Genomic DNA, 16,211 nt, shown 5'->3' with positions numbered 1-16,211 from the left:
CTTCTATGCCCGCATAGGAGTTAGTATTTCCTGAGATGAATATTCTTAACTATAATTCATTATAATTGATTTTTTTTTTGCAAATTGTATCTTGGATATTCTAAGTTTTGGGGCTAATATCCTCTTATCAGTGAGTGCATATCATGTGTGTTCTTTTGTGATTGGGTTACCTCACTCAGGATTTTTTTTTGCCTCAACAGGAATAATTTTCAGCAATGGAGAAATATGGGAGCAAACACGACGTTTTTCTATTATGATCTTAAGGTCTCTGGGGATGGGAAAGAAAACTATTGAAGACCGAATTCAGGAGGAAGCCCATTGTCTGGTGGAAGCATTGAGAAAAACCAATGGTGTATATCATTTTTATATTTAACAGATAGGGAAGAGGAATTTTTATAACAAGTAGGCTTTTATAGCAGTTATAGAATTAGACATATAGTTGAAGGTTACTCTGTTCACATGACAATAGTAAGAAGTGAGGTAGTTATAATGCCAGTCTTTCCAGGACGTACACTGACCAACTTTTGTGCAATTAACTTTCAATATTATTCATGGTTCTTGTTTTCATGTGATTATGTAAGGAGATAAAGCTACAGAAAACAATAATTTTTAAAGTTAGATATGTAAATAGTACAGAAATTCAATCTTAAATTGGAAGGCTCTATCAAGCAACAGGACTACACCTAACTGCAGGAGAGGGCTGGAAAAATGACTAGCTATGTGAACAGGAAGGAAAACAAGCATTTTGTTTCCATTAATTTTGAAAACTAAGGGAGTTGTCAAGAAACTTCTTGAAAGCATTGCAGGGTAAACAAATTATCTAATATGTCATGTACAACTATTCACATGAGAGGATAGGGAATGATAAACCCACCTCAGTATAAATCTCAGTGCACGTGTGTTTATTTATGCACATGCATGTGTGGGACATGGTAGAGGAGAAAGCATGGGCAGGAAGGACAAGGTCATGATCAGAAAACATACAAAGTTTGAGAACATCAGTATCTAAATATTTTTAAGAACACCATTAACATAATTTTACTTTGTTTTTCATGGTGAATTATTTTGTTCTATACTAATATTCTATAAAATTTAAGTACACAATTAACAGATTTCTGGTATTATATAAAATGTAATATAATATTGCAATATTTATATAATCTTGTTGATCTAAGGTTAAATAGTGGAAATAAAGTGGATGTGCAAGTGAATATTAATTAGGCACTGTGTAGTACCAGCATATGTAAGATATATGCAGAAATCGAAAGAGTATGCTACATGCATTATATATGTTATTGTTTGTTATTGCTTTTAGTTGATTTTTAAATGTGTTGACAGCCTCATGTGTTTAACTTTTTATGGATTCTAGGATGTTAAGACCTGAGCTATAGCATTCTGTTGATTTAGACGCAATATAGTTTATTCAATCACTCTACTTCTGGCTGATGGATTTATCTCAGTCTTTGATGTTAGTAACATAAAAATTTACAGTGCCTGAAAGTCACTGCAGATCTTTGAGATGTCCACCAACTTCTTAGAATAATGTTTTGAAGTTTGAGTTGGTAAAACAAAGTGTTAAGGTTCATAGTTACGCTGGAAGTGATTTTGCATATGTAAATAATATACCAAACATAACAACAAAATAATGTTACATAATACAATGAAGTACAATACAAATTTGTATGAAAATGGTGTGGAAGATCAAGAATATTTATACTCAATTATGATTTTCCCTCAATTCCTGACCCACATTCACTCACACTTGGCTTCATCCCACCTCTCACTTGGACTTCACACTCTCAGTGACGCCATTTCTTCATTGCATAACTCAAAACACTGGAAGGTTCATCGTAGGTGGGTAGACCTGTTATCTTTGTAATTTTTACATTTAGTTCTAACTAGCTCTTTTCTTCTGAGGTTGTAATGTGGTGGTTGTCAAAACACAGACACACTGTGCAGGTGGCACACACTTGACAGCACATGGATAGGTTCATTAGTCACATAATGATAATTTCTGGAGATTCTGAAAGGGGTGTGAAAATTCAGGATAGAGCTTGTGCTTTGATGATTTCATATTGATTCAGGTGGGGATCTAGGAAGGGAGAAGAAAGCAATCATGGGGAGGCAGAGGAAGAGAAAAACTGTGGTGGGAGAGCAGAGGGGGAGGGAAAAGGGGAACATGATCAGATATTTGGGGTTGGAAACAGGAGTGAAGCCCTGAGGGCCAGCAGAATGCATTGAAACAGGCAACCTTGGGAAATGGGAGGTTAGAGGACCCTCTAGTATTTACCAGAGACCTGGAAGGTAAGAGATTCTCTAAAAGAACTTCAGGGATGATAATGGAGAAAAGATTGAGGGAAAGGAGGTCCAGTGACAGGCCCAAATTGGGATTCATCTCAAGGGGATACTCTAAGATCTGACACTATTACTGTTGCTATGGTGTGCTTACAGACAGGAGCCTAGCATGGCTGCCTGCTGTGAGGCCCAACAAGCAGCTGACCTAGAGAGAGGCAGACACTTACACCCTACCAGTGGTCTGAAATTGGTGATCCCTGTGGTTGAATTAGAGGAAGGCTGGCAGAAATTGAGGAGGAGGGCAACCTCATAGGAAAACCATCAGTCTCAAACAACCTGGACCTCTGAGATCTCTCCACCAACCAGGCAAAATACACTAGCTGTTATGAGGCCCCCTACACATGTATAGAAGAGGACTGCCTGGTCTGGCCTCAGTAAAAGAAGATGTATCTAACCCTTGAGAGGCTTGAGACTTCAGGGAGGGTGGTGGCCTGGTGGGGTGGGGTGTGGGAGTGGTGTTTGGTGTGGTGTGGTGGCAGGTTGAGGACATTCTCTTGGAGACCAGGGGTGGGTGGAGGAGGAATGGGATGAGGAACTGTCATAGGGCAGACCAGGAAGGGGATAATGACTGGAGTTTAAAAAGAATTAAAGATATCACCACCACCACCACCACCACTAAAAAAACGATGGGAGTCTAGGATGAGAAGGCTCTTCAGCAGCCCAAGGGTAGCATGAGTTGACTTTACTCCCCACATTGAATGAAGGCATACTAGGTCTTGTAATCTGTTTCCAGATGTGGGTGCAAGAGGATGAGTATGAGATGAACCTAAGAGCTGGTAATATGTGCACTGTATACTTTAGTATGTTCCACAAACTACCATGCATACTTTCAAACATCAGACTATATTTTCACTTTCTGTCATCCATATGTAAGAAAAGCCCATTTGAACTACCCATTTTAAGTGTACTTTGTTAAATACAATTTCATGTTTCTTCTGTTGACCCCCTTACCCCCAAATTTATGGATGTCATTCTTTAATGTTGGGCTATATGAAAAACACCACATGAGAATGTGCTTTGGAAGTTGAGAGTACATTATACTTAAAAATTTATTTTTTTGGAAACTTGGTGCATGAGCCTTGATCTATATCACTTCCATAACCTCCCCAAATTCATAATATCTTCTATATTGTTGTTATTATTGTTTTACACACACACACACACACACACACACACACACACACACACACACACACACACTTGTGTACAGAACTTACTGAGTTCATTTATCATAGTTTATATGTACATATACCTATTGGACATATGTGCATACAAACATTGGACAACCTGTGTGGGAAGTTATTCTTGGAGGACTGGCTCTCCCTGTCTCAGTAGGCACTGATTGCCTGTAACCTTTTATCTACAGATAGAAGCATGTGGTATTTGCTTGTCCTTTCAACTGGGTCATTATGGTACTCTTATTCAGGGAACCATGTTGTTGAGAGTTCATGGGTTTTTTTCATATTGTTTTTCCTGTCATGTCTAGGTGATATTTTCTAGTAGCAGTGTCCAAATTCTCTGGCTCTTACCCCGTTCTCATGGAACTGCTTGGGACATTATTAAAGTAGATGAGCTGCAAATGTAACACATAACATGGGTTTGCCTAGAATATCTCATCCAGAAGTTTAAAATATTTGACCACATTGGCTTGTTGGAATTATTTGATTTAATAAAACATAAGAGTTTTTAGAAGAAAAGAAATTGATTTTATAAATTAAGTTGTTAAGATTTTTTTATTACATTTATTTATTTATTTATTTATTTATTTATTTATTTATTTATTTGCAGTTTAGTCATTACTTCCCTCCTGGTCCCCCTCCAGGTCCACCCTCCCACAGTTCCTCATCCCATTCCTCCTCCCCCCACCCCTGTTTCCAAGAGGATTCTCCCACCTCACCCCTACCAGGCCTCCTCAATCCCTGTGGCCTCAAGTTTCTTGAGGGTTAGGTGCATCTTCTTCTCCTGAGGCCAGACCAGGCAGTCCTCTGCTGTACATGTGTCAGGGGCCTCGGACCAGCTCATGCATGCTGCCTGGTTGGTGGCTCAGTGTCTGAGAGATCTCAGGGGTCCAGAACTGTTCCTATCTAAAATAATGCAGGGACAAAAGTGGAGAAGAGACTTAGGGAAAAGTGGTACAGGGACTGGCCTAAATTGGGGTCCATCTCAAGGGGAAGTTCTAAGGCTTGACACTTACTGATGCTATGGTGTGCTTACAAACAGGAGCTGCCCTCAGAGAGGCCCAACAAACAGCTGACATAGACAGAGGTAGATACTTACACCCAACCATTGGACTGAAGTTAGGGCTCCATGTAGTTGACTTAGAGAAAGACAGGAAGAAGTTGGGGAGGAGGTGACCCAATAGGAAGATCAGCAATCTCAACTAACCTGGACCCTTGAGTTGTTAAGATTTGATAAGGCACTATGAGGAACAGTCTACACTTAGATTTAAATTGCACACATTTATATATGTTACATGATCTAGATTCATATTTTTTTGTTGTTGTTTTGTTTTGTTTTGTTTTTTCGAGACATGGTTTCTCTGTGTAGCCCTGGCTGTCCTGGAACTCACTCTGTAGACCAGGCTGGCCTCCAACTCAGAAATCCGCCTGCCTCTGCCTTCCAAGTGCTGGGATTAAAGGCGTGTGCCACCACACCTGGCTCTAGATTTATATTTTTAATGAGGACTAAGGGAGCATGTTTAAAAGAAGAGAGTATCTGTAGACTATAAATTAGGTGGAGAATATCAGACTGTTTATTTTGGGGGCACAGAATAAAGCATATTTTAGGCTTGTGGAGGGCACAGTGATGATTCTGTGTAGGTAGCTCATACTCCTAAGTGCTTTAATTTGAAAATTTAATCTGTTAGAGGATTGTATATCAACTTCTAACTACCTTTCTTCTAGGGTCTCCCTGTGACCCTAACTTTCTTTTGGCCTGTGTTCCCTGCAATGTGATTTCTGCTGTCATTTTCCAGCATCGCTTTGACTACAATGATGATATATTCATAGGCTTCATGAAGAATTTTCAAAGAATTATTGAAATTTTAACATCTCCTTGGATCCAGGTAAGGTCCAGTTCTGTTTATGGGAAACATTTCGTGACTCAGGTCTGTGCCTTCACTGTCCAGCTAATACTCAGGATATCAGCTTTGTGGGTCTTAAATCAGATGTACTGAAGTGCTGGCATTCTGAGAGCATATGGATAGCTTTCAAGTTCAAAAAAGAGTGAACTTTGGAATACGAAAGATTTTTAGAGTGTGTCAAGGGCAGACTTGTACATTCTGTCCTATAACTGTTTCCCTTTATTAGAGAATTCATTTTTCTCTGATTCCCTCCCTTTTTCTTTTCTTCCTTCCTTTTTTTTTTTTTTTAAAGATTTATTTATTTATTATATGTAAGTACATTGTAGCTATCTTCAGATACTCCAGAAGAGGGCGTCAGATCTTGTTACGGATGGTTATGAGCCACCATGTGGTTGCTGGGATTTGAACTCCAGACCTTTGGAAGAGCAGTCGGGTGCTCTTACCCACTGAGCCATCTCACCAGCCCTCTTTTCTTCCTTTCATTCCTCCCCTATTTCAGCATTTTTTTCTGGGAGAATATACTTGAACAAAACTAACTTTTCATCTGCTAGGTAATTTTGTTACACATATTCCCCCATTATTTCTACATTTTCTCACATAACACAGTCAGTGGGAAATTAATGATACATTGGAATGCTGTGTAGCCTGCAAAATTTGTTTATATTATCATTTTCTATAAGTTTTATGACATATTATATTCCAGGCTAGTCTTGATTTCAGGATATTTGTGATTCAGCCTCCTGAGTAGTTGAAATTACAGATGTGATCCTGTTTAGTATTAACGTTTTATTTAAGATTTCCTTTTATGATTAATTATTGGTAAGTTTGTGCTTGTCTGTGAGTATGTACATATCTGAGTGCAGGTGGCTGCTAAGTCCTCAAGAAGGTGTTGGATTCCCTGCAAGTAAAGTCATCAGTGGTCCCTAGCACTGCATGACAGACATTCTGTGAGCTGAACTTGGGGATTCTGCAAGAGCTACATAAGTTCTGAATCCCTGAATCACCTCTCTAGGTCCAATATTAGTTTATATTTTTTTCAGAGGCATTTTCATTGATGGGTTTAATAATATATCCTTGGCTGCATAAGATTTAGTCTAACCTGGGCTACATAGCGACACCCTATAACAAACCTCATTTTCAAACAAGGAAACAAAACAACAAAGAAAAGCTCAACTTAAAAGTATGTGAAGATGGGGGGCTGGAGAGATGGCTCAGTGGTTAAGAGCACTGACTGTTCTTCTAGAGGTCCTGAGTTCAATTCCCAGCAACCACAAGGGGGGTCACAAACATCTGTAATGGGGTCTGGTGCCCTCTTCTGGTGTGTGTGAAGAGAGCAATGGTGATGCACTCATATGCATAAAATAAATAAATCTTTTTTAAAAAGTATATGAAGATGGTTTGAATGCTTTTAGTTTCCCCTTGCTTATAAAATTTCTAGGTTATTTTTTACTGGTTCTTATTGGTTATAGTTCCTAAACAACTCATGAATTATCTGCTTTATTTAAAACTTAAGGAGAATAGTTGATATAAAATAGAATACAAAGAAAAATGCAGAATCAGAGAACTTCAATCTTACCTAAGCATTTCTTTTGGAAAACAACAGCCCTTTCCTGATTTTTGCCCAGTATTTGAAAATAGAACTTCAGGGTCCAGAATGCATTTCTTACTATGTGGTGCATGGTCAGAAAATGCTTCTAACGTATGCTATTTGATCCTGAACAACACATGGTTCTATAGATTATAAGGGCAAAATGTGTTCCACAAAACAAGGGCAATGGAGAGCGAATAGTTTATTTCCTTCAGTATTGGAGCAAGAATCTGTAACCCAGCCATAGGACACACATTACCCAAAGCAGCTCAGGCTTTCGTTTTGGTTTGATCAAATGGCTGTAATTAACATTTTATTGTTATTTATAAGATGATATTATTGAATATTCCTACTTCATTCTAATTTCCAATAAAAAAAGACAGATTTAGACACCTAGACAATGGGTGTACTTCAAAAAAATTTTTTTTTGAGTTCATAATCACATCATTTACCCCTTCCCTTTCCTTATTTCAACTCCTCTCATGTAATTCCTGTTCTCTGCTCTCATTCAAATTCAAGGTTCTATGTATATATAAATATATACAAATGTATTATATATATATACATATAATATATAACATAAATATATTATGTGCAAATCATAAACTATAATGTATAAAACATAAATTAGATTAAATATATGCAAATATATGTACATATATAATATATATAACCCATTTTAAATACATGAAATTTTGGCATGCATTTGCACTATTGTCCTAGAAACTATCTAGTTCTACTACAAAGAACACCACATTGGCATGCTTTCCAAGAAGAAATGAAAGAAGGGTGTGGTAATTTGTTAGATCAGCACAATGTAGCTGAGAAGTCCATCATCATAGCTTATCCCATGCAGATACTCTGGCCTCCTGAAAAGTGTTCTGGCTCTTGATTGGCTTCACCATATTGGCCTTTGGTGGTGGGGAACGAATCTCAGGAGCTCCTGAAGGAGAAGACTGAAATGGACCTGAGATACTACAGTGAGCTTTGGATGTACTGTTTCTTAATTGCAGCAAGTGCTGGATCCCTCCTGACTTAATTATTTATTTAAATGAAATATAATTACATTATTTTCTTGCATTTTATCCTTCCAAACTTTCTTATGTTCCCTCTTTCCAAATCATACCATGACTTATCCCTCTTACTCTTTTACAAACTCATGGCCTTAAAAAAATTTGTTAGATTATATATACATACACACACATGAATATATAAATACATAATGCTAAGTATGTTTAGTGTTGCTTGTATGTATATGACTTCAGGACTGATCACTTTGTTTAATGTTATATATTAGGAGACATCCCCAGAGAGGACTTATTCTCCCTCTTTCTGCAGTCTTTATTTATATAGATGTAGGACCCCATGAGATTCTGCTTGCACTTTAGCATGTCTATTGGTATTGACATTTTTCAGGTGACCGGTGGAATATGCATGGGGTAAACTGGGATGCAGACTGCTTCTACCCCTGTTATCACTAATGTGTTATTCTAGAATTTTTGACTAGTCATTCCGAATCTCAATGTTCTTGATAGAACAAATGGGAAAGTGAGATCAGCACACACATTCCTTTGGAGCTCTGATGTCAGGAATTGAATTCATATTCACTGCACAAGCTGTACACATGAAAGTTCTGGCCCTTTGTCCTATGCTATGCCTGCTCCACCAAATGCTAGGTATATAGGAGTACAGGAGGCATGTGAATTTCACCTATTATAAAGTGGTGTACGAAGCTAGACAGGCTATCTATGTTCTGGAATGTTTGCTGCTTACATTAATGAAAGTTTTCTCTTCTAGCTGTGCAGTGCCTACCCTATCTTATCCTATCTCCCAGGAAGCCATAATGAATACTTCAAAATTTTGACTGAAATAAAAGCGTTCATTTTGAAGGAAATAAAAAGGCATCAAGAATCTCTGAACCTCAGTGACCCTCAGGACTTTATTGACTATTTCCTGATTAAAATGGAAAAGGTACAAGTGACGCTGACTCGCTACTTCACATTTGTGGGTGTTCTGACTTAGTTTTCATTTTCTTGGTGCAAGCAGGATAATCGAATTCATGTTCCTTCTAGTGATATATTGATTGTTTTGGGGACCAATTTCTTAGGCAAATCATATAGAATATTTAGGGATCATTAAGATTCTCAGGGTTTTTTTTTTTTTTTTTTTTTTTAAATTAAACTGTTTACCATATTCTAGGCCTGTTCTACAATTTGAGGCAAGTAAATGCACATACACTTCCATTTAAGAGTGATGAGAAGATGTCATTATAGGTAAAAGAACTTTCATGAACACCAGATGTAGTGATTTAGAGAACACAGGGTTTTTCTTTAAAGACACTCTAAGAAGACTTCACAGTTGAGCTAGGCTTTGAGGAAACTCCAGTTTAGATTAACAGGAGGATAAGCTAGAGGATGTTAATTGCAGTCCTCAAAAGAGCTAACTTTGAGAAGGTGACACTAATTTGAATTATGGTGGTGGTTGTAAGGACTGAAGACTGAAAATACCAATGGAGTTTGTATGTGTTTAGAGACCTTAAATGTAATAAAGATTCAACAGGTTGTAGAAATGATAGTTTTTGTAAGTGTCTTGATATAGATTACGTTTGAAAAAGATCACAGAACTTATTTTCTCCAGTGGGTTAGAAGTGAGGAACAACAATTAAAAAACCTTAAAATGTTGGAACTTTGATTATGTTTTAACTGTGTGCAGGAATCTTAGGAGTTCCATACATCTACCTTTGTCTTCAGTTAAAACACTTTCTGATATCTAGTTTATCTACAAAATGTTTCTCTCATATTGAATGATTTTGTTACCTTAAAGACTTTAAAGCAAAGCAAAGCAAGAAAACTAATTCCTCTCACCTATAATTTTTAGGAAAAACACAATAAAAAGTCTGAATATGGCATGGATAACATGATCGCCACCGTATCTGATCTTTTTCATGCGGGAACAGAGACAACAAGCTCCACAATGAAATATGGGCTTTTTCTTCTGCTGAAGCACCCAGAAGTCACAGGTATGATCGGAGATTGGCAGATGGATGTCCAGGTAGAAATAGACTGACAGCACTAGAAGCTGCCACACTCTTAAATAGATGCTATACTAGCATCATGTGTGGGATTTAGTATTCTTAACTCCAACTAGATAAAAACAATTGAAACTAGGTCACAGTAAAGAAAGAAGTATTTAAGCCACATAAGTCCCTGTCTTAAAGATACCTGGACAAGATTACACTCCATCTTTTCACTCTGCTGTTAGTTTCTTTTGCTATGTAGACACTTTTTATTTCATTTGCTCCCATCTGTGGACTCTTGGGTCCAGTGCCCTATTATAAGGTTTTTGTTTGAAAAGTTCCTCCCTCCATTTACTTCTTGTAGTGCACCCATGATGTTTTCTCTAGAAGCAGGAGCATTTTAGATTGCAATTATTTAATAGTTTTAATCTACTTTGAAATGATTTGAGTGAGACCGCCCGCGGCCCCACCCGAACCAGGGTTCTCCCGAAAGACGAGCTGGGGCTGAAAGAGAATAGACGGCGAAAAAGGAAATGTGGCTAAGACAAAAGTGTTCTGATCAAAGCCCACAAGTTTAATAAAATTCAGAGTTTATAAAGAGGGGGAAGGTCCACCCCCCACCACCCAGTTATTGGGGCCTCTCAGACAGGTGAGAGCCTGTAGGCAGATCGTCAGGGTGGTGTCTCTGGAATGTCTAAAAGTCTTCTCAGCAGGCAGTGTCGACTGCTTTGAAAGGCGACTGTTTTGAAGAGCAGTGGCAGGTGCAAGCAATAGAGCAGGCTTGGCAGGTCGAAGGGACCACCCCAGGTGGTCCTGTGCTAGTGGCAGTGAGATCTGAACCAGTCTGCTTCAAAGTTGAAGGGAGGCGACAATGATTATTGTGTAGAGTGAAAGACATGGATATAATTTTACTCTTCTGCATATAGATATTCAGTTTTGTCTACACCATTTAGTCCTTCCCCCAACTGCATGTTTTATTTTATTGTGTGATGCTGCTATGTTTATTTTAGCAATTTATTTCTCAGGGTGATTGTTATTGCTATATGGGGAAGGTATTGATTCAATATGTTAACATTACATCTTACCACTTTGCTAAAAGTATTTATAATCTCTAGGAGTTTTAAATATTGGCTTCAGTTGAGTTTCATATTTAGAATCATATCCCCTGTGATTAGTTTATTTTCTGTTATGAAAATGGAGAAATTTGGTTTTTCTAACTCTTCACTTTCTACCACAATATGAAATGATCAATAATCATATAAAAGACAATTCTATCTAAAACTATGATTTCTGACCTGGAAGCTAAAATTCAAGAAGAAATTGCACGTGTGATTGGCAGCCACCGGAGCCCCTGCATGAAGGACAGGAGCCACATGCCCTACACAGATGCTGTGCTGCATGAGATCCAGAGATACATTGATCTTATCCCTATTCCTTTGCCTCGTAAAACAACACAGGATGTGGAATTCAGAGGATACCACATTCCCAAGGTGTGTTTCCTTTGTTCCTTCACTAGGCATTTTTGCCTGTTAACGATCAAGTAATGTGATTGCAGATGACCTGGTCTTGCACAGAGATGCTAGACTTATAGTCCAAACATCTTACTTCTCATTTTATGTTCCTTTGCCTTTGTCCTTTGTCATGATTGGGTTCTTACTAACTTTTCAGTACATTGATATACCTGTGTCTTTCTTGACTGTTAATGCCATCGGCTGTCTGCATCTTTGCTTTCCAGTAGGTTTTACTACTCTTGTCAATTAACCACACTTCTAAATTTCCATTTCCCTCTGTATTCTATTTTTCTTTTCTTTTTTTATTAACTTGAATCTTTTTTATAGTCCAGTCATTATCCCTCTCCTGTATTGCCCTTCAACAGTTCCTTATCCCATTTCTCCTTCCCTGTCTCCAAGAGGATGTCCCCACACCCCAATAGATCCCCATACCCTGACAGGCCATCCCATTTCCTGGGGCCTCAACTCTCTCAAGGGTTAGGTACATCTCTTTCATTAAGTCCAGACCAGGCAGTCCTGTGCTGTGTTTGTGTCAGAGCCTCGGATCAGTTAGTGTCTGCTGCTTGGTTGGTGGTTCAGTGTCTGAAATATTTTGGAGGTCCAGGTTTGTTGAGACTAAAGGTCCTCTTAAGGAGGAGGGTCACCCTCCTCCTTAGCTTCTTCCAGCCTCTTTATAATTCAACCACAGGGGTCTATGGCTTCTGTGTTCGGTCTATTGGTTGGGTGTAGGTATCTGCTTTTGTCTCAGTCAGCCGCTTGTTGGGCCTCTCCAAGGGCATCCATGCTAGGCTCCTGTCTGTAAGTACACCGTAGCATCAGTAATACTGTCAGACCTTGGAGCCTCTCTGAGATGAGTCCTAATTTGTGCCTGTCACTGGACCTCCTTTCTCTCAGTCTCTTCTCCATTTTTGTTCCTGAAGTTCCTTTAGACAGGGACAATTCTGAGTCAGAGTTTTTGATTGTGGGATGGCAACCCCATCCCTCCACTTGATGTCTTTCTACTGGAGGAGAATTCTACAAGTTTACTCTCCCCAATGTTGGGCATTTCATCTAAGGTTCCTCCTTTTGAGTCTTGAGATTCTCTTGCCTCCCAGGTCTCTGGTACATTCTAGAGAGTTCCGCCACCTCTCATCTCCCAAAGTTGTATATTTCCATTCATTCTGCTGACAATCAGGGCTTCATTCCTGGTCGCCCCTAACATCTGATCATGTTCTCCTTTTCCCCTCTCTCTCCCCTCTCCCACCCACATTCCTCCCTCCCTTTGCCCTCTGGTTTCTTCTACTTCCCTAGTGGGGATGAATCATCCTCACTAGGGCCCTATGGCTTGTTAACCTTTTTGAGTCCTGTGAATTGTATCCCAGTTATGCTGTGCTTTTGGGGGGCTAATATCCATTTATTAGTGAGTACATACCATGGATGTCTTTTTGGGTCTGAGATACTGCACTCAGGATGATATTTTCTAGTTCCATCCATTTGCCTGCAAAACTCATAATGTCATCATCCTTAATAGCTGCATAGTATTCCAGTATGTAAATGAACCACATTGTCTGTATCCACTCTTCTGTTGTGGGGCATTTGGATTGTTTCCTGCTTCTGGCGATCACAGATAAGGATGCTATGAACATAGTGGATCACATGCCCCTGTGGCATGGTGGGGCATCTTTTGGGTATGTTCCCAAGATGGTATCGCTGTGTCTTCAGCCTATTTCCAATTTTCTGAGGAAACTCCAGATTGTTTTTCAGAATGGTTGTACCAGTTTGCAATCACCCCAGCAATAGAGGAGGGTTCCTCTTTCTCCACATTCTTGCCAACGTGTGCTGTCACTTGAGTTTATGATCTTAGCCATTCTGATTGGTATAAGGCTGAATCTCAGGGTCGTTTTGATTTTCAATTCCCTGATCACTAAGAACTTTGAATATTTCTTTAAGTGCTTCTTAGACATTCCATACTCCTCTGTTGTGAATTCTCTGTTCAATTCTATACTCCATTTTTTTTTTCTTGGTATGGGCTTTGAATTCCTAATCTCTCCAATACTTTTAACATAAAGGGGTGTTATATTTTTTCAAACGCTTTTTCAGCATCTAATGAAATGATCATATGGTTTTTTTCTTTGAGTTTGTTTATATAGTGGATTACATTAATAGAGTATATTGAACCACACTTGTGTCACTTGAACAAAGCCTACTTGATCATGGTAAATGACCCTTTTGATGTGTTCTTGGGTTTGGTTTGCTAGAATTTTATTGAGTAATTTTGCATTGATATTTGTAAGAGAAATTGGCTTGAAGTTCTGTTTCTTTGTTGAATCTATGTGTGCTTTAGGTATCAGTGCAATTGTGGCATCATAGAATGAATTAGGTAGTTTTCCTTCTGTTTCTATTTTATGGAATAGTTTGAGGAATGTTAGCATTAATTTTTCTCTGAAGGTCTGGTATAATTCTACACTAAAGCCATCTGGTCTTGGCCTTTTTTTGGTTGGGAGGTTTTTAATGATTTCCTCAATTTCCTTATGGGATATGGGCCTGTTTAGATAGTTTACCTGCTCCTGATTTTATTTTGTTATCTGGTATCCATCCAGAAAGTCACCCACTTCATCTAGATTTTCCAGGTTTTTTTCTTTTTTTAGTATAGGCGTTTGTAGTTGGCTATGATGATTTTTTAAATTTTCTCCACTCTCTGTTGTTATGTCTCCCTTTTCATTTCTGATTTTGTTAATTTGGATAATGTCTCTGTGCCCTCTAGTTAGTCTGGTTAAGAGCTTATCTATCTTGTTGATTTTCTCAAAGAACTAGCTTTTGGTTTTGTTTATTCTTTGTATCTTTCTTTATGTTTCTATTTGGTAGATTTTGGCCCTAAGTTTGATTATTTCCTGCTTTCTACTCTCTTGGATGTGTTTGATTCTTTTTCTTCTAGGGCTTTCAGGTATGCTGTTAAGTTGTTATGGCAGGAGCTCTCTAATTTGTTGACCAGGGCAGTTAGTACTATGGATTTTTCTCTTAGCACATATTTCATTGTGTCTTATAAGTTTAGGTATGTTGTGCCCTCATTTTTGTTGAATTTGGATTGGAGGGGCAGGGAATGAAATATGGAGTGTAAAAAATAAATTAAAAATAAAATAAAATTAAAAAGAATAAAATCTTTAATTTCTTTCTTCCTTTGTTCTCTGACATAATTTTCATTGTGTAGAGAGTTGTTCAGTTTCCATGGATATGTGGGTTTTCTGTTGTTTTTGTTGTTATGAAGTCTAGCCTTAGTCTGTGGTGATCTGATAGGACGCATGGAATTATTTCATTCTTCTTGTACCAGCTAAGGCTTGTGTTTTGACCGATTATATGGTCAGTTTTGGAGAAGGTACCATGAGTTGCTGAGAAGAAGATATATATATATATATATATATATATATATATATATATATATATACATCTTTTAGTGTAACATCTATGTCTATATCTTCAAATATCTGTTAAATCCATTACCTCTATTCACTGTGTCTTTCTTTTGTTTCTGTTTCAATAACCTAGCCATTGGTGAGAGTATGGTGTTGAAGACTCTCACTATTATTGTGTAGGGTTCACTGTGTGTTATGAGATTTAGTAAAGTTTCTTTTATGAATGTGGATGTCCTTGAATTTGGGGCATAGATGTTAAGAATTGAGACTTTCTCTTGGTGGATTTTTCCTTTGAGGAATATGAAGTGTGCTTCCTACCACACTTGTTAACTTTTGCTTGAAAGTCTATTTTATTGGATACTAGAATGGCAAATCCCACTTGTTTCTTGAGATCATTTGCTTGGAAGACTTTTTTCTAGCTCATTGAAGTGAGTTTCTTGTATGCAGCAAAATTCTGAATCCTGCTTGTGCATCCAGTCTGTTAGCTTATGTCTTTATTGGGGAATTGAGTCCATTGATATTGAGAGATACTAAGGACAGATGATTGTTAGTTTCTGCTATGTTTGTTGTAAGTGGCATTACTTGTATGTGATTCTCTCCTTTTTGTTTTGTCGTGAGAAGATTAATATCTTGTTTTATTTTTTCCTTTGGTGTAGGTATCCTCCTTGTATTAGTTTTCCTTCTAGAATTCTCTGTAGGGCTGGATTGGTAGATATTGCTTGAATTTTGTTTTGTCATGGAATATTTTGGTTTTCTGTCTATGATGATAGAGTTTTGCAGGGTATACTAGCATGGGTTGACATTTGTGTTCTCTTAGGCTCTGAGTGACCTCTGCCCATGCTCTTCTGGCTTTTAGTGTCTGTTGAGAAGTTGTGTGTAATTCTGATAGGTCTGCCTTTAAATGTTACTTTGCTTTTTCCCCTTTATAGCTTTTACTATTCTTTGTTCTGTGCATTTAGTGTTTTGATTACCGTGTGACAAGAGGATTTTTTTTCCTGGTTGAATCTGTTTGGTGGTCTGTAGGCTTCTCATATGTATATGGGCATCTCTTAATTCAGGTTAGGGAAGTTTTCTTCCATATATACATATATATTTTTTTTTGCAGGTGTTTATGGGTCCTTTGATATGAAAACCTCCACTCTCTTCTATTTCTATTATTCTTAGCTTTGGTCTTTTCATTGTGTCCTGGATTTCCTGGAAGTTTTGGGTTAGGAGTTTTTTCTGCTTTGAATTTTATTTGACCACCGTGTCCATATCTTCTTTTTTTTTT

The 16,211-nt window shown here is 38.0% G+C and overlaps 1 protein-coding gene across 1 annotated transcript in view; it reads left to right on the top strand.

Annotated features, from left to right (window-relative positions):
* Window positions 1–200: 200 nt before the first annotated feature.
* The window catches only part of LOC110315429 (cytochrome P450 2C70-like), a gene marked incomplete at its 5' end in the record, with an annotated part of 24,169 nt that continues 8,158 nt past the window's right edge, over window positions 201–16,211 (top strand). Inside the window, 5 exons of the mRNA XM_029534735.1 lie at window positions 201–350; window positions 5,259–5,419; window positions 8,823–8,996; window positions 9,903–10,044; window positions 11,344–11,531. Coding sequence (XP_029390595.1) covers window positions 201–350; window positions 5,259–5,419; window positions 8,823–8,996; window positions 9,903–10,044; window positions 11,344–11,531 — 815 coding nt within the window. The remainder of the gene's footprint in view (window positions 351–5,258; window positions 5,420–8,822; window positions 8,997–9,902; window positions 10,045–11,343; window positions 11,532–16,211) is intronic.

This window comes from Mus pahari, unplaced genomic scaffold (assembly GCF_900095145.1).
Source record: "Mus pahari unplaced genomic scaffold, PAHARI_EIJ_v1.1 scaffold_9264_1, whole genome shotgun sequence".
Lineage (NCBI taxonomy): Eukaryota > Metazoa > Chordata > Mammalia > Rodentia > Muridae > Mus > Mus pahari.
The sequence above is the reverse complement of the archived record's forward strand: the minus strand, read 5'-3'. Positions and strand labels throughout refer to the sequence as shown.